The sequence below is a fragment of the Panthera leo genome, chromosome E3 (genome assembly GCF_018350215.1).
Source record: "Panthera leo isolate Ple1 chromosome E3, P.leo_Ple1_pat1.1, whole genome shotgun sequence".
In the NCBI taxonomy this organism is placed as follows: Eukaryota; Metazoa; Chordata; class Mammalia; order Carnivora; family Felidae; genus Panthera; species Panthera leo.
In genome coordinates, this window is record NC_056694.1 from 6,407,175 (window position 1) to 6,424,984 (window position 17,810).

The 17,810-nt window shown below is 47.9% G+C and overlaps 1 protein-coding gene and 1 long non-coding RNA gene across 3 annotated transcripts; one reads left to right on the forward strand and one right to left on the reverse strand.

Moving 5' to 3' along the window:
* Positions 1-874: 874 nt before the first annotated feature.
* On the reverse strand, positions 875-15,272 carry ATP5MF (ATP synthase membrane subunit f). Of its 2 annotated transcripts, none has more exons than XM_042922550.1 (6): positions 15,134-15,272; positions 10,520-10,601; positions 10,055-10,226; positions 3,086-3,193; positions 1,761-1,877; positions 875-1,008 (listed from the first exon to the last, which is right to left on the reverse strand). In XM_042922550.1, exons 2-6 carry the CDS (start codon positions 10,568-10,570, stop codon positions 980-982), a joined length of 477 nt encoding a protein of 158 aa, XP_042778484.1. In that variant the 5' UTR covers positions 10,571-10,601; positions 15,134-15,272; the 3' UTR covers positions 875-979. The 2 variants fall into 2 exon arrangements, with proteins under 2 accessions (XP_042778484.1, XP_042778485.1); XM_042922551.1 differs by lacking the exon at positions 15,134-15,272 and adding an exon at positions 14,507-14,612 and having other exon boundaries at positions 10,055-10,192.
* Positions 15,273-15,326: 54 nt separating this feature from the next.
* On the forward strand, positions 15,327-17,405 carry LOC122210208. The gene is made up of 2 exons (XR_006197968.1): positions 15,327-15,754; positions 17,136-17,405. It is a non-coding gene; the product is annotated as an uncharacterized LOC122210208 (long non-coding RNA).
* Positions 17,406-17,810: the final 405 nt, after the last annotated feature.

A 17,810-nucleotide genomic window follows, 5' to 3' on the forward strand; every position in this document is an offset into this window, starting at 1 on the left:
CCCCTTTCAACAAACGTGAACCTGCTGGAAGGAAGGGCCTCTGTACTGGCAGCTGGTGAAGTCTGGAAGCTCAGCCTCTGGAACAGCCACATAGTAGGTCTCCTTCATTTCAGATGCTGGATGATACTTGCTTATTCAAATTTGGATCTTCTAGGAGATAATTAGCTGCAGCATCTCACCCCTTAGACTCCATGCCGTATATGTGCTTACCACACACCTCTCAAGAGGCCAATTCTGACCCTCATATCACTTTACTGAAGACCTTTTTTTTTTTTAATGTTTATTATTTTTGAGGGGAGTAGAAGGGGGAGACAGAGGATCTGAAACAAGCTCTGTGCTGACAGCAGAGTGCCTGATGCAGGCCTTGAACTCACAAACTGTGAGGTTATAACCTGAGCTGAAGTCAGATGCTTAACCAACTGACCCACCCAGGCACCCCTACTGAAGACCTTTGATGAAGGGTAAGGATGAAGGTGCTGGAAATGGGCAGCTGTGAGCTTCTGTCAGGGCCTGTGTTTTCCCTCGCTCCTGAGTCCTCCCACTGAACTTCCTACAGGTTCTGTGGCCTGAGAAATGCAGAAAGGTTAGGGAGGGGAAGGCATTCTTAAGAACTCTGGGCACCAGTTCCCCAGTTCCGTAGATGTAAAACCATCAGCCGACAAGAGGCCAGAAGTATGTAACATTCAAGGCAAAGAGCAGGGAAACCCCTCTGGGCACTTGACAGGCTTAACTAGATGACACCCCCACCTACGGTAAGCTGGGATGAGACCCCAAAGCAGTGGTAGGAAGCCCCCCGTGGATTCAAAGCGCTGGGCATTCCACAAGAACCCCAGCTCTTAGAGGGCAGGGAAATGGCTCAACCAGGGAAGCAGTCTGAGTATCAGTCCTCTTTTATTGGACATTAATTCTGAATTAGGATATGAAAGGATTCAAAGGTCACGGTCAGGAATGCCGAATGTGCCTCCATACTGGGCCCTCTTCAGTGGTACTTGCGTAGCCGCTCATGTTCTGAAGTTAGAAAGGCAAGGTGGTAAGTTTCAGGTAAGGTATAGTGAAAGCACAAGACGACAGGAGGGCTTGCGGCTAAATTCACATAAAAGCGTCCTGAGAACTCCTTTCGGGAGACAACCCAGAACCTGCCTGCCAGCATCTGGGCAGAATCCACAGACCTGGAGGTACAAAGGCATCTCAAGCTAATCTGCTGCCTGGCCAGGCTCTTCCTTCCCAAAAGGAACACGCACTCAAAAGTCCCCAAGATTCTGGCCTTCAGAGCTAGCATCACCTGGATTTCACAGACTGGCAAGGGGCCAGACACTGTAAGGAACCGCCCATGAAACCCAGTCCGTGGCTGCCATTGGAGCTGTTTGGGCATCTCCCACCACAGGAGATCCTCTCTGGTCTTAGAACCAGGAAAAGCCACCCTCTTCCAGAGCACTGAACAGACCCTGGATTGTACCACTCAACCTGTTTCTCTCTTCGCGCTGGCTGCTGGGAAGATGAAGCTCCGCGGAGCCCTGTAGTACCTTAGAGAACGCTTCCCAAGTGTTACTTTTATCCCAGCTTCATGTCACTTTTTCCTGTATTTTCTCTTTGCCACAACTTTCTCACTTAAAATAACATCCTACATTCTATATTCTAACAAGTCCCCCCCAATCTTTCAATTGTCAGTAGAATGATGTACTTGTAAACCTGACCGCAAACCAATACCACCCTGATGAGAGAAACCCCCCTGAAGGGAAGGCAATCTGAGAGACACTCACTGAGTTCCTTGTAACACCGACAATAGTTGAAAAGCACGTAAGCTGCCAGCACCATAGAAATTCCAGCAACGCTCCCTTTCTTCACATTGACATACTTGTTGTAATACCGGTAGTAACCTGCAAACAGGAGAGGAGGGAACTTTTTGCTTTGCTGTGAATGAGGCACACACTGCAAAGTGGAGGCTGGCTTAAATTCAGGGATCCAGTCCTGCTGTGGCTCTTGAAGCCACTCCCCCCCTAAGTTCACCAGCTGATAAAGGGAAGAGCACAAGTGCCCCATGGGTTTTGCCCCAGGAGCCCAGGATCAGACCCCACTAGGCAGGCCCGCCTTGATTCTGCCCCTGTGCTCTCTGGCTCAGCCTGTTAGCCTTTGATCCTACCCCACCCTCACCTCCAGCCCTATGCGATCTTCTTACCCTAATTCTGACCCAAAATCCAACCCCAGTAAGGGCCACTTAGCTGTGGCCAGCTGGGTCAGCCTATCAGGGAAGAAGAAGGCTTTGTGCGATCATCTCTTTCCTGGGTACCCCCACCAGTGAGGAAAGTTTCTGCCCTCTTGGCTCATGGGTTAGTTGACAAAAAAGAATGAAGTGATCCTAGAAGGCCCTAGTTTACAACTGTGAGGGAAGCTGTGAAGGAGCAGTACAGGGAGCTGTGGGCATGAACAGGCCACATTCACTCAGGCTGAGGATCAGGGACTGTCGTAAACTAAGTATGGGGAAAAGGCAGAGTATTCTAATCTGGGTTCAGGAAAGGCCTCAGGGCAGAAGGAAACATGGCACACAAGAGCCAGCTACAGGGTGGCCAGAAGTGGAAAGAAAAATGGAAGGAAGGTTTCCCCACCCCACCCCCACCACACACACACCCAGGAAGCTGGAGACCACACAGGTCCCCGTGGGGTGATGTGGGTGTCTAATTCTTGGAATGACACTGGTTCCACAGGACTGATTCTGATCATGCACAGCCCGGAAGCATAGATGATTTCAAACATTCGTCCTGGAAGTTTGTTGCCTGGCAGAGATACGAGCATTACATTACAGACTGATGGCTACCATGCTTCAAACTCAATTTCCTCTTTAAGGAAAATCTTATGATGTAAAAATGCTCACAGACATATTTAAGACAAAGGCAGTGGTACTGATTCCAAGCAGCAGAAAACATTTTCTTGGCTGAAATCTCTTAGAGCCAGACTCTGATAGGACCAGTCACGGAGATCCAGGGGCTAACCACTCATCTCTGTCCTCCTCTCCATAACTTATCAGGCTGAGCTCAGGGCAAAAAGAGACCTGGGTATTTGCTTTTTACACATGTCCATAGGCTCTGACCTCTTTGAAATGCGCCAGCAATGCCTCTAGGGGTGAAATCTCGCATCAGTATCCAGCCTGGCAGCTCTCCTAGCTTCACATCCATGAGCTTCTTCTCTTTCACTGGTACTAAAAAGCAAGAGTAGAAAGACACACTAAAAAATCTCCAGTGAGACAAACAGCATCCTTCTATGTCACTTATTTCAACCATTCAATAAGATCACTACAGAGAGGTTGCACACAGGTAATATTATGAGTAAATATACCATATTCATTTTAAGTCAGAGTCTGTATAAAGCGATAGCTGTATTAATGAACAAGATTCTGAAGAACAGTAACTATGTAAAAACAACCTAAGGACCATGAGGAAGAAAGTAAAGTGGAGGACCAAAAAACTGTTGCAAAACTAATATTTACATGTATCAGCTCACTGAATCTTCACAGCAGGTGGCTGATGCCTTTATTTTATAAGGGGTAGGGGAGACTGGCTCAGAGAAATTGGGTCAATTGGCCAAGGTCACACGGCATGCAGGGAGCAGAGGCAGTGCTCAACCTCAGGTCGTCAAGACAATCTGATTTCTACTTCAAGCAACCGACCTGGGACCACAGATGTCAAATGACTTAATACAAATCATCCACTGGGCCCCAGAAAATATTCCAATGAGAGTCTGGGGACAGAGATGAGGAAGGGCTCCTGGTTGAGACCATACTGTACTCATCTCAGCTTAAGAGTAAAATAGGAGGGGGACCAGGGAAGACCACAGTGGGGGAGAACTGGGAATGTTCAGATGCTCATAAGAAGGCAATGGTCCGGGGTGCCTGGGTGGCTCAGTCGGTTACGAGTCCGACTTTGGCTCAGGTCATGATCTCGTGTTTCATGAGTTTGAGCTCCGCGTCAGGCTCTGTGCTGACAGCTCAGAGCCTGGAGCCTACCTCTGATTCTGTGTCTCCCTCTCTCTGTCCCTCCTCTGCTCATGCTCTCTCTCTTTCTCAAAGAATAAATAAATATTAAAAAAAATTTTTTTTTAAATAAGGGAATGGTCTCCCTTTCCATCCTCCCCATAGAGATCAACCTTAAAAAGCTGCTAGCAGGTATCCTCTTCAGGGTAAGGAGTCAAAGACTACTGTCCTTTCTTAAAGATGACCAACCAGAGAAGGAGCCAGATTAAATCACTCAAAGGTTTCTTCTCCATTTTGGGGATCCAAGGAAAGACTAAAGTTCCTTCAGGAGTCCACTAAGGGGAATCCCACAGATCTCAGTATCTCCCAACATTTAACAAGGGCAAGGATTGTTGGGTCATAAACAGAAATACAAGGCTTAATGGCAGGTTCTAAGTTGCTATAGGTCATCTGGAGAAGCAGACATTTGGCCCAGATGGACCAGATTGAGTGTTTGTCAATAAGCCACAGGTGACAAGTGGAGGCACAAGCCTATGACTTGCATACATAGCTTTAGAGTCATGGTTTAGACTGCCTGTCCCAAACAAACTGGCCCCAACCTTCCATCTAGACTCATCCAACAAATATGGAGCACCTACTGTATGTCAGGCAGCATGCTATGCACTGTGGGTACAGCACTGACTGCAGACAAGAGCCTTGCTCTCAGGAGCCAACATTCTATCGCCAGACAACCATTTCATCCATTCACCATACTTCAGACCCTTTCTGCTTATTCACCTGAGGGCTTTGGTATGTGCAGTGCTCCCAAGCCACCACATGGCTAGCTCAACTTAAATGCTATGTCCTAAAAGGCTTCCTTCCCCCCTCCTTATCTCAAGCACTAGCACTACCCTCCCATATAACCTCCGAGCTCCAGTTTCCTTGTCTATTAAATGGCTATTCCAAGCACTGAATGAGAATCTATGTAAAAGCATTTGGGGTGCCTGGGTTGCTCAGTCAATTAAGCATCTGACTTCAGCTCAGGTCATGATCTCACAGTTCGTGAGTTTGAGTCCCACATTGGGTGAGCTCATGCCCCACTTCAGGTGAGTCTTACTTTCTCTCTCTCTGCCCCTTACTTGCACCCTCTCTCTCTCTTAAAAAAAAAAAAAAAAAAAAAAAAAAAAGCATTTTGAACAGTACTCAGAACTGTCAACTGTTAATATTATTGTTGGAATGTCATTAAGATCTACACTAGGGGCGCCTGGGTGGCTCAGTTGGTTAAGTGACCAACTTGGGCTCAGGTCATGATCTCGCAGTTTGTGAGTTTGAGCCCCATGTCAGGCTCTGAACTGACAGCTCAGAACCTGGAGCCCGTTTCAGATTCTGTGTCTCCCTCTCTCTGCCCCTCCCCTGCGGACTCTGTCTCTCTTTCCTTCAAAAATAAACATTCCAAAAAAATTAAAAAAAAAAAAAAAAAAGATCTACACTAAGGTGAAACAAACAAAAGACAAAGGTAGAGAAAGAAATGGCATACAAACCAAACTTTAATACATTTTTGGGTTTGTTTTTTTTTTTAATGCTTATTTTTGAGAAATAGGGAGGAGGGGCAGGAGAGATGGGGGACAGAGGATCCAAAGCAGGCTCCGCGCTGACAGCAAAGAGCCTGATGTGGGGCTCAAACCACAAACCGTGAGATCATGACCTGCTGAAGTCAGACTGAACCGAATGATCAACTCAGGCACCCCAAACTTTAGTACATTTTAAGCATAAAGAACTTCAGGGATTAATCACACCCTTTAGTTCTGTGCAGAGAACTGATTAGTTTGGCAGTATTTTTGAAATATGAGACAGTCTCAAATGAACCAAATCTCTGCTGGAGAGTTTAGTGTCTATGATGTTAACCCAACAGCAAACAATAATGTCATTCGAGAATGATTACCTTTCTCTGTCACCCTGTCCAAGCTATTCCTAGGTAAGTTTAATAGTACACATCTTACATGCCATTTCTGTCTTCACTTGGATCAGGAGGCTTTATTTAGTTCAAGGATAACTATACCACATTTCTTAACATACTCCATACCTTTGCGACAGTCTCAAAGCCTTCTTGCATGCAGTGAGGAATACAAACAAGTCATTCTAAAACCAACTGGCTTTAAATATGAATACATGGTGGGGAGTGCATGAGAAAGGTATAGATGGAACTAGAATGGCAGAATGTTGCTAACTGTTGACACTAGGTAATGAGTATAAAGCATTCATTACATTGTTTCCTTTGTATTTGAAATCTTCCATAATAAAGTTTAAAAATGCTTTTAAGGGGTGCCTGGATGGCTCAGCTAGTTGGTCAAGTGTCCAACTCTTGGTTTCGGCTTAGATCACGTTCTCACCGTCATGGGACTGAGCCCCGTGTGGAGTGCTGCACTGAACATGGAGCCTGCTTGGGATTCTCTCCTTCCTCCCCCTCTGCCCCTCCCCATGGTCTCCCTCAAGAAAAAAAATTTTATTTAAAAATAAAATTATAAAAAATACATTAAAAATATACATGATTTTAATACTAGGACCACGTTGGGGGAGATGTGCAAAAGAAACACTTTTTCCATTAAAGTTTTTTGTTGGGGCACCTGGGTGCCTCAGTCAGTTAAATGTGCAACTTTGGCTCAGGTCATGATTTCTCGGTTGAGTTCGAGCCCCGTGTCCGGCTCTGTGCTGACAGCTCAGAGCCTGGAGCCTGCTTCAGATTCTGTGTCTCCCTCTCTCTCTGCCCCTTCCCCACTCACGTTCTCTCTCTTAAAAATAAATAAACATTAAAAAATTGAAAAAAAAAAAAAAAAAAGCTTGTTTTTTTTTGTTTGGTTTTGTTTTTGTTTTTTTTGAGAGAGAGTGAGCGCATGCTGGAGAGGGGCAGAGACAGAGGGAGAGAGAATTCCAAGTGTCAGTACAGAGCCCGATAAAGGGCTCAATCTCAGGAACCATGAGATCATGACCTAAGCCAAAACCAAGGGTCAGATATTTAACGGACTGAGCCACCCAGGCCCCCCAAGAAACACCGTATTTTAACTATGAAAACACTCACATCGTGACCACATTCAGGGGCTGGCATGGTGCCTTGGCACATCACAGGAGAAAAGGCCAACAATTTAAAATTTATTTTTCTATATATTTAGACATATAGAGTGCTTCCTTAACAAAAACTAAACGTTTATAAGCATGGGGGCGGGGGGGGGGGGGGGGGGGCGGGAATCACATTAGGCTTAAGGAAAGCCAAACACAGCACCATCACAAAACTCCAGGAGATGAACAGATTCATCAAAGATGCATCTATACTTTTTCCAAGAATTTCTCTTAATGGAAGACAAAGACCTCAGTCTTTAGGCAGTCATACTGGAACCCTCCCCCAACACTTCTGCAGTGCCGCACATCCCTCTGCACTCTACCAGTGGTGCAGTGATGAACAGAGTAGACTCAGGGGTCAAGTATTCTGGGTTTAGTGGCTCTTCACTTCTGTGTGCCCTTGGACCAGTTACTGCCCTCTGTGCCTCAGTTTCGTCCTTTGTAAGATAAGGGTAAGAACAGCATTCACCATAAGAAACTCTTAAAAACTGAGAACTGAGGGTTGATGGGGGGTGGGAGGGAGGGGAGGGTGGGTGACGGGTATTGAGGAGGGCACCTTTTGGGATGAGCACTGGGTGTTGTATGGAAACCAATTTGACAATAAACTTCATATATTGAAAAAAAAAAAGAATAGCATTCACCTTGGTACTTGGCTCTAGGTACTATGTAAATAGATTTTTTTTAACGTCCATTTATTTTTGAGAGACAGAATGAGAGGGGTAGAGAGAAAGAATTCTAAGCAGGCTCTGTCCTGTCAGTGCAGAGCCCAACGCAAGGCTCCAACTGTGAGATCATGACCTGAGCCATAATCAAGGGTCGGATGCTTTAACAGACTGAGCCACCCAGGTGCCCCTAGGTACTAAGTAAATGGAAATTATCTTTCTGCCTATGGGCTATGTGAAGGTGGAAACAACACCACACACAGTTCGTGGTCATGGCAGACTTACAGTGAAGGTTGACAAAGGGGTACATGTTTTTGGGAAGGTAGGTGGCTACCTGGCCTGACTTTATGACTTCAAAGAAGCATACTGTCCACCTACATGAAGAGGCATGAAAATGCTAAGTATCTTCTGAATGCTAAATCCAGCTCCAGGGGTTGGCCAGAGAGTAAAAATTTTAAGCCAGATAGAGCCTCTGTAACACAGTTGCTGGATGTTTTGCTTTGTTTTGTTTTGTTTTTATAAACCATTCCTGGGGCGCCTGGGTGACTCAGTCGGTTAAGTGTCCAACTCTTGATTTTGGCTCTGGTCATGATCTCACGGTTCTTGAGTTCGAAACCCACATTGGGCTCTGTGCTGACAGTGCAGAGCCTGCTTGGGATTCTCTCTCTCCCTCACTCTCAAAAAACAAATAAATAAACTAAACACACACACACACACACACACACACACACACACGACATCATTCTTAGTCCACAGGCCATACAAAAACAGACCACAGGAAATCTAGCCCATTGGCCACAGTTTGCTGACCCAATTTCATCTACGCTGTTAATTCATATTTTCATCACTTTGTTAATAAACTAGTGGCTTTATGCTCTGGTGACAGACACCATCTAAATGATCATCAGTACTTAGGAGACTTGGGCTTCAATTCCTTCACCTGTCGTGTTGTTGGATGGACCAGAAGTGACATGACCCCGTTCAGTGGTCACAGAGTGAAAGCTGAGATGACTAGCACTGGGCCAGGCAGTGTTTCAAGGACCTTACATGCACTAAGTTGTTTAGTCCTTAGTCCACAGTGCTCATCACTCCACTCTACTTAAACAAGATGCCAAGTCTCAATGCTTCCTTTTCACATGTCATCCTGTTTTAAACAACACAACCACTGTTGATATTCTCATGCCTGTTTCTACAGATGGGAAAAACAGCATCATTCTCATCTGATCCCCTCTTCATTTCTCCATGCTGATATTAAGAATATAGAAACTGTGTAAGACACACATGGGTTCATCAACTCTGTTTCAGGCAGGCCACACCACATCTCTGACCATTATTTTCACCTTTAAAATTGGGGCACCTGGGTGGCTCGGTCAGCTGAGCGGGGAATTCTTGATTTCAGCCCAGGTCATGATCGCTGTTTGTGGATGGAGCCCCAAGACTGGCTCTGTGCTGTCAGCACAGATCCTGCTTGGGATTCTCTCTCTCCCTCTCTTTCTTCTCCTCCCCCGTTCACGTGCGCTCTCTAAATAAACATATCTTTAATACAATGGGATCAACCTTCCAGACAGAGACTTACTGACAAGGCTACTGTGAGGATCTAGGGTTAAAAAATGGTTTCCATACAAAAAAACAAAACAAAACAAAAAAAAAGTGAGTCAGTACGTTGAGTGTAGATTTATACACACGTCACTGAAAAGCTTGCAGATCATAAGGCCACACTTGCAATTAAAGCTCAGTTTACCACGAGGCCCCAGACACCTAGGTTTGCATCCTAGCTCAGCCCTCTCATTAGTTGTGACCTTGAACAAGCCACTTCACCTCTCTAAGCCTACTCAACGCACATTCAACATATATGCATGCGTCCAACCTTACGTGGCGTCACGCACCATCCTGGGTGTTAGCTCCTCCGGGAGCTTAGTTTGAGCTTCAGCTTTGGGAAGGGCAGAAGCGCGTAGGATTCAAATGCAAAGCGCCTGGGTGACGGCGGGGACAACTATAGCGATACTTCTGCGAGGGGGTGGGGTGGGAGCCGGAGGTGGTGCATTCCCAAATTTGCAAACGCGTCGCCCGGCTGCCCTCACCCTCCCCGCTGCAGCCGAGAGACAAGGGCCCTTGGGCAGGCGGGCAGCGCGGCTGAGCGAGGGGAGAAGGGTCGAATGGTGCAGGACCCTGAGCAAAGGGTCCGGTGCGCCTCCGGTGAGGCCGCAGAGAAGGCCCTGAATGAAGGGCAGGCGGCTCCGCAGCCCCCTCCCCTCCCAGTGCGGCTCTGAGCCCCGTACCCCGGACCCCGGATCCTGCCCTCAATCTTGTAACCTTAACCGGTACAGGTACTCACCGGGCGACGCCATCTTGGAGTCCTGGGTGTCCGCTGTACCGGGCCGCGCGAGGACTGCTGGGTAGGGAGCACGCGCCCTCGCGGGAGCGTGGAGCAAAGGTTCATGGGAAGCAGGTCGCGCCTGGTGCGGGGCTGGAGCTGCAAGTGTGCCATAGGGGGAAGGGCAAAGTCCCTGGAGGGCAAAGTCCGGGTATTCCGTCGTAGAAAGCGGGGAATGGAGTAGGGAGGGAGATGGGCGGGGGACGGGGTGGTGGTGGTGGTAGGGCTCAGCCTGGGCTTCCCATCATAGGAGGGAGGAGGCTGGAAGGGAGCCAGAAATGGGAAGTAAGGAGAAAAGAGCGTCCTGGCTTTCTTACTTTGTCGCCTTAAAATTGTTGTGGGAATTTACAGGGGCATATGAAGACCTTTCCTCCCAACTGTGTTGGATGGGAGATAAGCTGGGACTCTCACAGAATTCCTAGTTACCAGAAAAGCTGGTGTCCAGGCTTGGGCTCCATGTAGGTTTGATGCAAGCATAGCTTTATGTGTCCCAGCTCTGGGCTGGGCTCTGAAGACAGAAAAAAGCAAGACCTAGGGTTACACAACTCCAGCCCTTCTTTCTGCCACTTCTTTTCCATGCACAATGATGTCTCACCACCATCTTGGTTGGTTTTGTTTTGTATTGTTTTGTTTTTTTCTGGAAAGGCCACGATAACCATTACTGGTTAAGAAATTCTGACTTGGGCAAGATGCTTCAATTCCCTTAATCTCTCTTCCTTCTCTAAAGTAGGGGTGTACTTGGAGCAGCACTGGCAGGGGAGCTTCCTGCCTTTGTACACATGGGATTGCACAATTTTCCTCCCTATTCAAGAAAGAGCCCAAGTATGAAAAACAGAAGGATTTGTGGAAATACATACATACATACATACATACATACATACATACATACATAGGATTTGTGGTTATGTGAAAACAATGAGAAATAAAACCTGGGGTCACCACGCACAGATTTCCCCAAGACCCATGATTTCTAACCCTTAGCCATTGATCTTCAGAAGAAAACAGGGACAAGGAAGGGGTGAACCCCAGGATCCTGCTGTCCCTGGAGCATCATGTAAACCTCCTGGACTAGAGGCTCAATGCCAGGATCTGCACCCTGGGCAAGAGGGCTGTAATTTACTATTTTCCTAGGTCCATCAAGAAAATGGACTCCTCAGGGTACCTGGGCTCAGTTAGTTAAGCATTTGACTCTCGATTTCGGCTCAGGTCACGATCTCATGGTTGGTGAGTTTGAGTTCTGCATCAGGCTCTGTGCTGTCCTGTGTGCTCTCTCAAAAATTAAAAAAAAAAAAAAAAAAGGGAAAAGAAAATGGACTCCTCCCTGGGGCAGAGATCCATTTTCTTGACATTTGTCTCCTTATAGTTTAATTCATTTGGAATACCTTTTCTTTCCTTCCTCCTCTGAGAACAAAAACAAAAAACAAACAAAAAACCCAGTGCTCTCTGAGGAGCCTTTGAATGGCATGTTCTTGTGTTGCCAGAAAATTTCTCCTTAAGTCCTGACAAGTTCAATAAGTTGTCACCAGCAGTGTGTGGGGGTGTGGGAGTAGGAGTCATCATACCCATTAAGATTTGTTCTAAAAGGATTTGCATTTCTGGGGGTGACATTGGGATTTGGTTTCCAGAGGGGATAGGGCAACTGTTAGACAAAAAGTTGTGGCCATTGCAGTTTTGGTGACCTTGAGAGACGTTTCCTTTCACCACAGATATACCAGGGAGAACCACCCTGTAACAGGGAGCTCCTTACAAGTTAACAAAGGCTATTGTGATAATTGTCTCATTCAACATGGTGCTGGGGGATAGGGTTCATTACCTTCACTTATCAAACAAGATTCCTTCTGATTCTTTTCTTATTGGCAAGTACATCATGGTAGCATCAATCAGTTGTCAGCTTATTTTCCTGCTTCTGCCACTATAAAAATTGAGCTCCTTAAATTAAAGCTCTGTTTCTGAACTCAAAGCGTGGCTGTCTCATTCAAGATGTTCAATAGGTGTTAAATTATTGTGAGATCAGAGAGGAAAATGAGCAAAACAATAAATGAAAAAACCACAGAGACAGCAATTGAAGAAGTCACTATGCTCAATACATTAGAAGTACAAGGAGCATGTCAGCATGCCATCTCAGTGCACCAAAGGTGAATAAGGCCCCAAGTGCATTTCTAGTATAATAAGAAAAGGGGCTTTAAAAATCACAGAGTGGGAGGGGCTCCCGGGTGGCTCAGTCGGTGAGTGTCGGACCTCAGCTCAGGTCATGATCTCACGGTCTGTAAGTTTGAGCCCCGCGTTGGGCTCTGTGCTGACAGCTCAGAGCCTGGAGCCTGCTTCGGATTCTGTGTCTCTCTCTTTCTGCCCTCCCCCCGCTCATGCTCTGTCTCTCTCTGTCAAAAATAAATAAACATTAAAAAAAAATTTTTTTTAAATCACAGAGTGGGAGAGAAGCAAAGTTCTAATGGCAAGGAGGCACGAGGGGGTAGCGCAGAGAGGATACACCTGGTGCAAAGTTAGCCACCAGTAGTGAAATGAGAGGAGTTGAAGAGTGAACAAAGAAATCCTAGAGGATCTGGTATATATGCAAGTAAAGAGAAATAGAACAGGAGGATTGCAACAGGGGAGAGAGCAGGTTAAAAGAAACAATAGAACACAGAAAACAATAAATGAGAAGTTAATTCCAAAAGGCACAAAGCTTAGGGAGCCTGGGTGGCTGTCATTAAGCATCTAACTTCGGCTCAGGTCATGATCTCATGATCTCTTGGTGAATTTGAGCCCCATCTTGGGTGAGTTCGAGCCCTGCTTCAGGTGAAAAACACGAGCCCCGCTTCAGGTGAGCCCCGCTTCTCTCTCTCCTTCTCTGCTCCTTGTGGGATTTTTTTCTGCCCCTTGCTCACTGGCACCCTTTCTCTAAATAATAATAATAATAATAATAATAATAATAATAATAATGGCACAAAGAATAGAAATAAAGTTTATACCATAAATCATGAAGACAAAATGAGAGATGAGGGCAAATAAAAATAAATGAAACTATAAAAGGCGGTTGAGGGGCAACTGGGTGGCTCAGTGGTTAAATGTCCGACTTCGGCTCAGGTCATGATATCGCGGTTTGTGAGTTCAAGGCCCATGTCGGGCTCTGTGCTGACGGCTCAGAGCCTGGAGCCTGCTTCGATTCTGTGTTTCCTCCTCTTTCTGCCCCTCCCATGCTCATGCTCTGTCTCTGTCTCTCAAAAATAAATGTTAAAAAAATTAAAATAAAAGACAGTTGAAAAAATTAAAAATGGGCATCAACAAAAATATAGCACATTATGAAGAGAATTCATAATTCACTGCTGTAGAAAACACAAAGAACTGAAAAGCAAGAAAAAATGGTACAAAATGCCAAATTAAATGATGAAGGGATCAATGAAAGGGAAATGGGGAGGAAGGTGTGAATGTGTGTTAAAATGGAGAAATACACAGTCTTAGGAAGATTGCAATATAATAAAAAACAGAAGGGACTGTCTTAGTTTGAGTGGTTCTAACAGATAACCACAGACTGGGAAATTTAAACAACAGAAATTCGTTTCTCATAGTTCTGGAGACTGGAAGTTCAAGATCAGGTGCCTGCAGATTCACCTCTTGATAAGGGCTCTCTTCCTGGTTTGCAGATGGCTGCCTTCTCATTATATCCTCATGTAGCAGAGAGCCTCCTTCTTGTGTGTCTTATAAGGGCGCTAATCCTGTCCAGAGGGCTACACCCTCATGATTTAATTACCTCCCAAAGACCCCTCCTCCTAAATACCATCGCATTGGGGATTAAGGTTTCAACAAAAGAATTTTTAGAAGACACAAACATGTAGTCCATAACAGGAATCTAAAGAAGTGATGTAAACAGAATTAAATGGTGATTTTCCTGAAGAATCTGTCCCTGCCACTTTCAGCATGTGGGCAGAGTGGACTTACCTAAGCTAAGTCTGCTGACCACAGCATGCTGGTGATTGGAATTGACAGACTGTCTGGGGCAGGGGTGTGTGTGGTGGTGGTGGGTGGGGGTGACTGTATTTAAGATTACAGGGACCTGGTGAACTAATCTCATTTTATCCTGAAATGTGATTGTCACGTCACCCACAAGGGCCCTGACACTTCCCAGGATGGGCACGAGCCCAAGTGTTTAGCATTCCCTTTCTTTTTCTTTCTCCTCCTTTTGCAGACCCAGAACCTCTGACCACAGTGCTCACTGGGGCTCTGATTTTTATTGTTGTTCAAAGGTTCTACCTACATTTTCATCTCTGGTTTGTGCCACATGCGGTAAGGACTTGTCAGGATTCAGTCTCCTCAAGGTCTGCCCAGCCCCTGCCCACCCGACCCCTCTGTTCTCTGGATTGGGGAGAGGTCCGCATCTTTTTTCAAAAGCTGCAAAAGCCTTGCTATGAGGAATACCTGGCATCTGTTCCTTCTGACGCTCATTTTCACTCGTGTGTTCTGCAAACAGATCTTACTGCTGACAACGCTTTCGTACAGTCACTTCAATTTCCCTTGTCAGCCAGAGTTTTCCAAGCTGTCTGAGATTGCCCATAACACTGGGGTCATTGTCTCACAATGTCCTTTGTTCTGGTGATGTGCTCTCCAACAGGATTGGAAGTTGGGTATTTCCTTCTGAAGCCAATGGGGCTCAGCCTGGTGTTTCCTTACTTTTTATTTTCTTTCTTTTTAATGTTTTTTTTTTTTTTTTTTTTTTTTTTTTTTTTTTTACTTTTTGAGAGACAGAGTTGGGGGGGGGGGCGCATGGGGAGGGATACAGAGAGAGAGGGAGACACAGAATCCAAAGCAGGCTCCAGGCTCTGAGCTGTCAGCACAGAGCCGGAGGCTGGTTTGGAACCCACCAACACTGAGATCATGACCTGAGCGGAAGTGGGACAACGTAAGTTCAACCGACTGAGCCACCCAGGCGCCCCTCCCTACTTTTTCTTTGGCTTCCTCAAGGGTAGAAGAAGTAGATACGGTGAGAAGCGGAACCTGAGTCTATGCCTGAGAATCAGGACAGGAGCAGCGGGTCAGAATGGTAACCTCTGTAGAGTCAGCTTTAAAGGGCTCCAGGAAGGAAGGGACCAGCAGAAGGACAAAAGCTGGAGGGCCTCCACTGGGCGCCAAGACTGTGTCCAGTACAGGTCCTGGCGACCGGGGCTTTTATCCCCACCCCTCCACCACCACCACTCCCCCCCCTCCCTCCCCCCCCCCCCGCCCCCACACACCCCGCCAATCTTCAGCTGAGGCTCCGGGCACGTCACAATGGGACTTGGTGCTAGTCACCATCCCCACCTGACTCTCGCAGAGAAGTCATCCTCTGCCAGAAGAATAACAAGACCAGAGGGCCGATTTGCCCTTCCGGACTCTCCCGCGCTCCACCGGAATTCTCCATCTTTCCAGGCCTAATACCGGCGCTCCTCCTCCCCACCTTCCCCGCCCGGAAGGCAATGCGGGCACCATTGCGCCCTGGGGAGACTGGAGGGGCCTCTCCATCCTGCCTCCGCCAGCCAGTGCACTGGCCTTCACCTTCCTTGGTCCTGGCGGTTTTCGTGCAGTGTCTCTAGTGGACCCTTCAAGATTTCAAGCCCGAGGAAGCCTGGCTGGCTCAGTCGGAGGAGTGTGCTACTCTTGATCTCCCGGGTCGTGAGTTAGAACCCTACGGTGGGTGTAGATATTACAAACAAATAACCTTTAAAAAATTATTTTTTCAAGACGAGCCAGGTGCGGAGGCGACGTGGGGGACTCCATCCTCAACAATGGGCGATTGGGGCCCACAGATGACCGTCTGCTCCCTTCTCCGCCCCGCCTCTGGGGAAAGGGAGATCGGTAGGCCGCTACGCCTTGGGAGCGGCCTCTGCCTCCTAGACTTCTGGGCGCCAGCGTCTGGGTTGAGAAGGGAAGTCGATGCGCAAAGTGGGAAAGGGGCTCCCAGACAGTCATTTCGATGTGGCGAACACCCGTGTTCAGGGCCGTATCACTCTCCCCCAGGCGGCGGTGGGCAGCTAACTTCTCTCTTACCCTCCCCTTCCCTGCGCCCAGGCCTCTCCGCCTCCCCAGAGCAGAAGCCTGCGCTCCGCAGGTGGAAGCGCGCCCAGGGCCAGGCTCTGGCCTCACCCCCGGCGGCGTCCGGCCCAACCCCCTGCTCCTCCCAGCCTCTCTCCACTCTGGGCGCCTCCAGCCGGAAAGCGTGGGGGCGTGGGGAGGGAGGCTGGGTAGAGTCCTGCAGGCGGATCGTGTGGACCCCTTCTTTTTTTTTTTTTTTTTTTGCATCTAAACGGTTTCCTGCTCCTTGAACCTTCTCTCCAAAGTTCATTTCAGGTTTTCTTTAGGGTGCATGCGGACCATGGACGGTGTCTGGGGAGTATAACTGAGCCTTAAACGGTGTTTACCTCCAAGTTGGACTGCTGGTCCCAAGCAACCGGAGTCGGGGATGACCCTGACCTTGCGTCTGGTTCTGTAACTCCCACCTTCCCGGGGTGGGCTTTCCTTGATGGGATCTGAACCCCCACCAGTGGCGCAGGGACCCAATGCTGGGCGGGTGGTCCTTGATACTCTGCCGCTAAATTCCCCGGAGGAAATCCCCTTCCCTTTCACTGAGGTGATTGCCTTGAACTCAGTGGGTGCCACGTAGGGTCCCAGGGTCTGATCCGAGATCGCATCTGCGAGGGGAGAGCCCGGGGCAGAGCGCTTGGCTTCTGGAGAGGCTCTGGAGCGGCTGGAGCGGGTGAATTGGAGAGCAGGGGCTGGCGAGCGGCGGAGACCGCTGTCGGGGGAGGCTCACCCGCACGAGGGAGGGAGCGATCGGTGGCACCTGCATCCCCTCCTTTCCCCTCCCCCCATGCCCGCCACCTGGCACGCGTGGGGGATCAGGCTCCGCAGACATCCGGAGCCTGGAAGGCCACAGAGAGGCCGGAGGGGAGCGCCGTGATGACCCCTCCCTCGGGTGGAGGGCCTAGGGGCACAAGCAATGATTTTCAGGTTATGAACGGGGCGGGGGTGGGGTGCAGTTTATTCCAGAGATAACTTGTATTCCCCATGACAGGATCAGCTGCAAGTGCGTTCCCGTGCAGACACTACTGATACATTTTCAGAACCGAGCGACCATGAAGGAAGACGAACCATGAGGTGAGAACTACGTCTTGACCTCAAAGCTCTGTGCTTTTCGTCGTGGGAAGTCTCAGGATTGTTCCTGACAGTTACACTTAAGAGCTCATTACAGATCATTGGGCCGAATTGGCACTGAGCCGCTTTGTGGGAAATTGATGAAAATTTACATCTATAAAAGAGTGGACCATTTCACAATATATACATATATCAAATCATTCTATTGTTTACCTGAAACGAATACAGTGTTGTATGTCAATAAAAAATAGTACATGTGCAGCCGGCGCCTAGCCTCCGACTCTTTTTTTTATTTTTTCACATTTATTTCTGAGAGACAGAGAGAGACAGAGCACGAGCAGGGGAGGGGCAGAGAGAGAGGGAGACACAGAATCTGGAGCAGGCTCCAGCTCTGATCTGTCAGCACAGAGCCCGATATGGGGCTCAAACCCACGAGAACCGTGAGATCATGACCTGAGCTGAAGTCAGACGCTTAACCGACTGAGCCACCCAGGCGCCCCTAGCCTCCGACTCTTGATCTCAGCTCAGATCTTGATCTCAGGTTCCCGAGTTCAAGCCCTGCCTTGGCCTCCACGCTGGGTGTGGAGCCTACTTA